The sequence below is a fragment of the Scyliorhinus canicula genome, chromosome 17 (assembly GCF_902713615.1).
Source record: "Scyliorhinus canicula chromosome 17, sScyCan1.1, whole genome shotgun sequence".
Taxonomy (NCBI): Eukaryota; Metazoa; Chordata; class Chondrichthyes; order Carcharhiniformes; family Scyliorhinidae; genus Scyliorhinus; species Scyliorhinus canicula.
The window spans coordinates 114,207,584-114,216,416 of record NC_052162.1 but is presented as its reverse complement, the minus strand read 5'-3'; the positions used below and the strand labels follow the sequence as shown (position 1 = coordinate 114,216,416).

The following is an 8,833-nucleotide window of genomic DNA, read 5'->3' as shown; positions in this document are numbered from 1 at the left end:
ATTTCTGTATCTTTCTCCGTGAAGACAGACACACATTGTTTAGTTTCTCTGCCATATCCTTATTCCCCATTATAAACTCTCCTGTCTCTGTCTGGAATGGACCCACATTGGTCTTTGCTAATCTTTTCCTTTTCACATTCCTATAGGAGTTTTTTAGTCAGTTTTTATGTTTCTCCCCAGTTTTCTCTTGATCAGTTTATTGATCATTCTTTGCTGAATTCTAAAACAAGTTCCCAATCCTTAAGCTTACACTTATTTTGGCCACTTTATGAGCCTCTTTCTTTGATCTAATGAATTGTTAATATTTCTTGTTCGCCGCGGTTGCATCACTTTTCCTGTCTCAGATTCCCTGAGAGAGAAAGAGAAGAGAGAACGAAATGCAGTCCTGGATGTAATTGAAGCAGAAACAATAACAGCAGAATCCATCACTGTAATCAATTGTGAACTTGTTGGTGTCTCAGCAGGTGCGAGGAAACACAGAATCCCTTCCCACACTGAGAGCAGGTGAACGGCCTCTCCCCATTGTGAACTCGTTGGTGTGTCAGCAGGTTGGATGAATCACTGAATCCCTTCCCACACTGAGAGCAGGTGAACGGTTTCTCCCCAGTGTGAATTCGTTGGTGTACCATCAGACTGGATAACTCAGTGAATCCCTTCCCACACGGAGTGCAGGTGAACGGCTTCTCCCCAGTGTGAACTCGCTGGTGTCTCTGCAGGTCGGATAAGTAAGTGAATCCCTTCCCACACTGAGAGCAGGTTAACGCCTTCTCCCCAGTGTGAATGCGCTGGTGTGTCTGCAGGCTGGAGAACTGAATGAATTCCCTCTGACACACAGAGCAGGTGAATGGCTTCTGATTGTGAACAAGTTGGTGTCTTCGCAGATTGGTTAAGTCATTGTATCCCTTCTCACACTGAGAGCACGTGTACGGCTTCTCTGCAGCATGAACAAACCTGTGTCTCCGCAGTTTGGACATGTTAGTGAATCCCTTCTCACACTGAGAGCAGGTGAACGGCCTCTCCCCTGTGTGAACTCGCTGGTGTGTCTGCAGGTTGATTAACCGACTGAATCCCTTCCCACAGTCGGAGCAGGTGAATGGCCTCTCCCCAGTGTGAATTCGCGGATGTAAATTCAGGCGAGATAACTCAATGAATCCCTTCCCACACTGAGAGCAGGTGAACGGCCTCTCCCCAATGTGAATTTGCTGATGTAAATTCAGGTGGGATAACTGAGTGAATCTTTTCTCACACTGAGAGCAGGTGAATGGCCTCTCCCCAGTGTGAATGCGTCGATGAGTCTCCAGCTCTGATGGGAATCTGAATCCCTTCCCACAGTCCCCACATTTCCACCTTTTATCCATATTTTGGGTCTCCTCGAGTCTCTCCAGGTTCGACTATCAGTTGAAGCTTTAACCACACACAGAACACGTGTACGGTTTCTTCCCGCTATGAAAGGTGCAATGTTTTTCAGGCTGTGTAACTGGTTAAAGCTCTTTCCACAGTCAGAGCTCTGGAACACTCTCACTCAGGTGTGTGTGTCTCGGTGCTTTTCCAGTCACAATGATGTGTAAAATCTTTTAAAGCCAACAGGCTGGGCAAACATTACTCCTTCTAGATAATGGCCGATGAATCGAGTGACTGTCAGAACTAGACGTGATGTTTGAGATTGCTGTCTGTAAATCCTATCGTTTTAACATCCTGTAAAAGGAGTTTACAAAAGACATGACAGTCAGTACAGGATAGAAATTCGGAACAGATTATTTTAATTTGTCAGGAACATTCTTTCCTCTCTTGTTCCTCAAATGCTGTAAATTTTCATCCCACACACTCTCCCTCCATTCTCACTCTACTGTATCTAATATTCACCCTCCCAATTCTCCTGAAGGTGCTGATTCAGGCTGATTGACAGATCCCGGCTCACTGATTCCTGCCATGGACACAGAGATCATAACAAACAGGAGCTGTAGTCGGCCATTCAGCCCATCGAGCCTGCTCAACCATTTAATGGGACCATTGGCCGATCTACATCAGCACCATTTTCCTACACTATGCCCCATATCCCTCGATATGGTTAATATTGAGAAACATGTCAATCTGTCTTGAAAATACTTGAAAATACAATCCTCTGGGGTAGAGAATTCCAAAGCTTCACGACATTGTCTTTAAATTCATTGAAGATCCTGGCCCCGTGTCACTGTCTGTGTGGAGTCTGCACATTCTCTCTGTGTCTGCATGGGTCTCACCCCCACAACGTAAAACGATGTGAATGGTTGGTGAATTGGCCATGCTAAATTGCCCCTTAATTGGAAAAAAAAAGAATTGGGTACTCTAATTTTTTTTAAATAAATTAATTTACGGGATTTGGGCGTCGCTGGTTAGGCCAGTATTTGTTGCCCATCCCGAGTTCCCCTTCAGAAAGTGGTGGTAAGTGGCCTCCTTGCACACCCACTGTGCTGTTAGCGAGGGAGTTCCAGGATGTTGCAACACGACAGTGAAGGACGGCGATATATTTCCAAGTCGGTCTGGTGAGTGACTGGGAAGGGAACCTCCAGGTGGTGGGGTTCCCAGGTATCTGCTGCTCTTGTCCTTCTAGATGGTAGTGGTCGCTTTGCTGGGCACCTTCGGTCTGTGCGCATTCAGGACCATGACCTTCCCGTTGCTTGCCATTTTATTTATTTATTTATATAAATTTGGAGTACCCAATTCATTTTTTCCAATTAAGGGACAATTTTACAGTGCCAATCCTCCCACTCTGCATATTTTTGGGCTGTAGGGGCAAACGCCAAGCAGACACGGGGAAAATGTGCAGACTCCACATGGGCAGTGACCCAGAGCCGGGATCGAACCTGGGACCTCGGCGCCGTGAGGCAGCAGAGATTAACCACTGTGCCACCGTGCTGTCCCTGCTTGCCATTTTAACACAAGACCCTGCTCCCATGCCTGCCCTTGGCTTGTTGCAATGTCCCAGTGACGCTCAACCCAAACGGGAGGAACAGCATATCATCCTCCGGTTAGGCATGCTACAGCTTTCTGGTCTCAATATCGAATTCAACAACTTCAGATGATTAGCTCTACCCCACCTCAACCTCTTTGTTTTCTTTCCATTTCATTTTAACTGTCCATTACCTGTTATTTCTTTCTTGTCTTTCTTCATATATATATTTCCCCCTCACGCTTTCCCCCTATCTTATCACCCCTTTCTTTACCCTTTGTCCCCTTTGCTTCCCGCTTCCCCCCTTTTTCTCATTTTACCTCTCTCCCAACCATGCTCCCCTCCCCTACAAAGACATCTGTCACAGCTTACCCTCTGATTTTAGTTTCTCTGCTGTTTGGTTTTTCTCACCTTTTATTCTCTCTGGGGACTGCCATTATAATCTTTATTTTTTTAATAATCTTTATTGTCACAAATAGAATTATATTAACACTGCAATGAAGTTACTGTGAAAGTCCCGAGTCGCCACATTCCAGCACGTGTTCGGGTACACAGAGGGAGAATTCAGAATGTCCAAATGACTTAATTTCCAGAAGAGAAAATGCTGGAAAATCTCAGCCGGTCTGGCAGCACCTGTGAGGAGAGAAAAGAGACATCTTCAGGACTTTTGGGAAGGAACCGGAGAACCCGGAGAAAACCCACAGACACGGGGAAAACGTGCAGACTCCACAGTGACCCAAGCCGGGAATTAAACCCAGGACCCTGCGCTGTGAAACCACAATGCTAACCACTGTGCTACTGTGTTGCCCTGCTTTTTCCTTTGTTTCTGTACTTCTGACTGATCTTTCTTTCCCTCGCCCTACAGTATAAATATCTCCCACTTTCTATCCTTTTTAGCTTTGATAAAGGGTCATCTGGACTCAAAAACATTAGCTCTTTTCTCTCCTCACAGTTGCTGCCAGATCGGCTGAGGTTTTCAGCATTTTCTCTTCTGGAAATATATAATGTAGCTCTACAGTACGATATTACACAACTAGAAGTAATAATAAATGTGCTTTATTACAGAGCCAATAATATATCTAATCTGTCCAATATAACAACACTACACTTATTTCAATCCTCCATTAATTTACTATCCCCTTACATGTCAGCCATCACCTGGGGAAACCAGCCCTCTAATTGTGAACACTAGAAAAGAGTCATGATGTGGAGATGCTGTGTTGCACCGTGGTGAGCACAGTAAGAAGTCTTACAACACCAGGTTAAAGTCCAACAGGTTTGTTTCAACCATGAGCTTTTGGAGCACTGCTCCTTCCTCAGGTGAATTCACCCGAGGAAGAAGTGCTCCGAAAGCTCCTGTTTGAAACAAACCTGCTGGGCTAGAAAAGAGACCATCAGTACAGCAAGGTAGCATAGTTGTTAGCCCAGTTGCTTCACAGCTCCAGGGTCCCAGGTTCGATTCCCGGCTTGGTTCACTTCCCAAGTTGGCATGTTCCCCCCATGTCTGCATGGGTTTCCTCCGGGTGCTCCAGTTTCCTCCTGCAGTGCAAAGATGTGCAAGTTAGGTGGATTGGCCATGATAAATTGTCCTTTGTGTGCAAAAAGTTTAGGTGAGATTACTGGGTTACGGGGATGAGGTGGGCTTAAGTAGGGTGCTCTTTCCAAGGGCCGATGCAGACTCAATGGGCCAATTGGCCTCCTTCTGCACTGTAAATTCTATGAATCCTTTTAGCCAAATAAATGTATCAAGCTGAGGGAGCAAAGGATGTCAATGTCTTTAAGAGAGAGAGAGAGAGACCTGGGCCAAGCATTCCAGAGTCTGCACCCTCCCTGGATTCACTTCCTTTCCCTTCAGTTGCTGCAGTGACCAATTGAAGGTGAGAATGAGAAAAGAAATGGAAAGGGGGAGAAAAGAAAGTGTTTTACTCACAGATGTTGGGCACAGCAGGATTTTTCAGTCTGTATGAAGCCGAAACGTGTTAACACGAAGCCCGCGCGCTGATTGGCTGGAGGACCAGAGTCCTTCCGGTCCTCGAACTTTTCCCATTGGTTGCTGGCCGACAGAAAAAAATGGGCAACGGATGTCACGTGGACATGGATGTCCATTTGACCCCAACAGGAAGAACCGCCACTGCGCATGGTTTCCTCTCCTTTGGACATGCGCAGTCCCGGGCCGTCTCGCGCCCGGTGGATAGAGCGGTTTCCCGGCGAGGGGGAGTATGGGAGATTCAGCCGCCATTAATCATCCCCAAACCAGTCTTCAAACGTCTGGGACTGGGATGAAAGTGGGAGTGGGGGGGGGGGGGGGGGGGGGCAGTGACCGCATTCCAGACACAAAGTACATGTCACTGGGTTTGATTGGGTTTGATTCTGACGTCCCCCGTAGAAAACAGTTTGTTAACTTCAGACACCTGAGTGGCATATTGGGGAGGGCAACAGCTGAGTGTGAAGCTGAACCCGAGAGTCAGCACCTTCAGGGGAGGAGAATTGGGGGAAAAGAAGAAGGAGGATAGTGGGATGAATTAGTGTTACAATCAATAGGGAGGGAGTGTGTGGAGGCAGAGACAGAACGAAGAAGTGTTTTCTGTCACATGATCATGAGCTTGGACAATTTTATCAAATCATTTGTGAAACCTGGATTTACAATGTCCCTGTGAAACACCTTGGGATGTTTAATTACATTAAATGTGCTGTATAAATGCAAATTAATCTGTTATTGAAGGCTGTCACTTGGGTTCCTCCACTACCCAGAACACCAAGTCCCTGATCATGGACAGTCTGATTAACCAGTTTATTCACACAGATCCGACCAGCCCACCCAATCTCAGTGAATCTGCTGTTCTCAGGCTCCCTTGTAACTCCATCCCTGCTCTCACTGCGCTGAGCTCAAGTGTGAACAAAGCATTTTTGTCTTCAATATTTAGTGTGAGAGGTTAAACCTATCAGGAGACGATGAATAGGCCGGGTCACTGCTCTCAGCAAAATACAAGGCTTAGGAGCTAAGGGAGGGCTGTAAATTATGAAAGGTTTTGATGCACATGAAGAATGTTTTCACTTGTAATGGTAAGACAAAAACTAGAAGCTATGAATGTGAGATAATCTAATCAGGAATTCAGGAGAAACTTCTTCCCCAGAGAGTGGTGGGATGTGGAACTCGCTACCACAGGGATTGGTGGAGGTGAATAACATTGATATATTTATGGTGAATCTGGATGAACACATGCGGGAGAAATGAACAGAGGGAGACACTGATCGAGTCAGATAGGAAAGCATGAGAGGAGGCTCAAGTGAAGCATAAACACTGACATGGATTGGTTGGGCTGTTTCTGTGCTGTATATTCAATGTAATTTAGCCTGGTATTGCCTTTAACTCTCACATAGTAGATTCCGGGTTAAAGAGAAACAGTTTCACTCCCAGAAAAACATTTCAGCTCATTGTTTCCAGCTATTGTCCAATCAATGCCTCTTGTCAGCCAGGTGTCCGTGTGAAGATATTCAACGACAAAGATCTCATGTAATTTGCACCAATATATCATTGAAGAGCAGCTCTTTCTTTTCAAATGGTCTAGATTATTAAAATTTATCAGGTTTTAATCAATTCTTTGAAATGCTTAATTATCAGACAGTCTTATTCAAATCGGAGAGTTTGTTTTGTACAAGACAAAGTAGTCACATGATCAGCACCCCATTCACCATCTCCACCATTGATACCCAGTGGCAGCAGTGTGTCGCATCTCCAAGCAGCACAGTATCACAGTGGTTAGCACCTTTGCTTCACATTGCCAGGGACCGAGGATTGATTCCTGGCTTGGGACACTGTCTGTGAGGAGTCTGCACGTTCTCCCTGTGTCTGCGTGGGTTTCCTCCGAGTGCTCCAGTTTCCTCTCACAAGTCCTGAAATTTGTGCTGTTAGGTGAATTGGACACTCTGAATTCTCCCTCAGTGTACCTGAACAGGTGCCGGTGTGTGGCAACAAGAGGATTTTCACAGCCTCCTTTAACGGCAGCATCCATTTTCCAACGCTAGAGGTCACAGTGGCTGTTGATAGATTCACTGTGGAGCTCCACTGAACGAGTCTGCCCAGGGTCTATTTCAAAAACCTCATCACAACATATTGCCTAGTTAGCCACTAACTGACACAATTCTTGTTACATTTCAGGATGCTCTCCTCCTTCCGGGGGGGGGGGGGGGGGGGGCAGTTTTCGGGGAGGACCTGCCTCCTGCACTGTTCACCTGTGTTCATTTGGCTGTGGTTCCCCTCCCCCAGTCTCACATCGCCAGCTTCCGTCCCTCATCAACCCAACCCTGTGCAAAGAGCAGCAAAGACAGGAGCATGAAGTCGAGGTGTAGATCAGCCAGGAGCTGAATGAGTGGAGGAGGAGATCCCCTTACTAAACTTCCCTCAAATGTGTTTTAATGGGGACTGGGACCAGCTCTAATGTTTGTCTGTCTATCTCAAATATTTTAACCTGTTAACATACAGCTTCAGCATCTCAGATACACATCAAACCCATTAAATGTCCTCATTTTATTGACCTGATCCAGGTTCGACTTGTTTATTAACTAAAAACCTTATTATCTTCCAGTTCTTATTTCATTTCATTTTCATTTCATTAATAATAAACAGCGGATGTGCCAGATTAAACTGGATTTCCTTTGGTTCGTCCCACCTTTCCCAGATATCAAAGGAAATTGGATGGGGACTTGAGGGCAATAAACTCACAGGGGTACGGGGATAGAAGGCGCGAATAGGACTGAATGGATAATTTACACAGGGTTAGCATGGACCCGATGGATAGAATGGCCTCCTCCACCGCCCTAACGCCTCTCTGACTATTGTTACCATCTCTGTAGAGATTGATAACTTATTAAATGAAAGGAATCTCCAATGGAAATAAAACCAATGGACAAAATTTCACATTTTCAAACTTTCACACAACAAACCAACTAAAATTGACACAAACTTAAATTAACACGGACTGGATATTTTACAGAACAAGAGAAATTTCACTTTAATAGTCAGTACAACAAAGATACATCCCACATTGTTCTGAGCCCTCACATTACTTCCTACAGAAATGTTTCACCATGGACAATCTCTCAGTCTTCCCAATCTCCCTCTGTACTAGGTTTGGGGAATAGGTATTGGAGACGAGAGATTAGGGAATGAGAGGAAGGAATGTTCCATAGAAACTAGAATTATCTGTTCTGAATTTCTATCCTGTACTGAGTGTTGACTTTTGTAAACTCCTTTTACAGATATTACAAGAGGAGGAATTGCAGCCAAACATCTCAATTATCACGTCTCTGTCTTACAGAGTCACTCGATACCTTGGGATCTGAGTATCATCGGCCTTTGAATCTAGTAGGAGAAATGTTTGCCCAATCTGTCAGCATCAAAAGATCTTAAACATCAGTGTGACTGGAAAAGCACCGAGACACATACACCCGAGTGAGAGTGTTCCAGAACACTGACTGTGGAAAGAGCTTTAACCAGTTACACAGCCTGAAAAACATTGCACCATTCACAGCGGGGAGAGACCGTACACGGGTTCTGTGTGTGAACGAGGCTTCAACTGATTGTCCGATCTGGAGAGACACGAGGAGATCCAAAACATGGAGAGACCGTGGAAATGTGGGAACTGTGGGAACTGTGGAAAGGGATTCAGAGCACCATCAGAGCTGGAGATTCATCGACGCATTCACACTGGGGAGAGGCCATACACCTGCTCTGTGTGAGAAGGGGTTCACTCAGTTATCCAGCCTGAAGAGGCACCATCGGGTTCACACCGGGGAGAAGCCATTCACTTGCTCTCAGTGTGGGAAGAGATTCACTCAGTTACCCAGCCTGAAGAGACACCAGAGAGTTCACACCAGGGAGAGGCCGTTTACCTGCTCTCAGTG

At 45.7% G+C, this 8,833-nt stretch overlaps 1 protein-coding gene across 1 annotated transcript; it reads right to left on the bottom strand.

Annotated features, from left to right (window-relative positions):
- Nucleotides 1-340: 340 nt before the first annotated feature.
- LOC119951537 (zinc finger protein 229-like) lies at nucleotides 341-4,900 on the bottom strand. Its single transcript, XM_038774733.1, has 3 exons — nucleotides 4,860-4,900; nucleotides 447-1,695; nucleotides 341-349 (listed from the first exon to the last, which is right to left on the bottom strand). Exons 2-3 carry the CDS (start codon nucleotides 1,356-1,358, stop codon nucleotides 341-343), a joined length of 921 nt encoding a protein of 306 aa, XP_038630661.1. The 5' UTR covers nucleotides 1,359-1,695; nucleotides 4,860-4,900.
- Nucleotides 4,901-8,833: the final 3,933 nt, after the last annotated feature.

What these genes read in the sequence shown, in the direction of transcription:
- LOC119951537 (XM_038774733.1), bottom strand. Translation starts at nt 1,358, where the DNA reads ATGGATAAAAGGTGGAAATGTGGGGACTGTGGGAAGGGATTCAGATTC.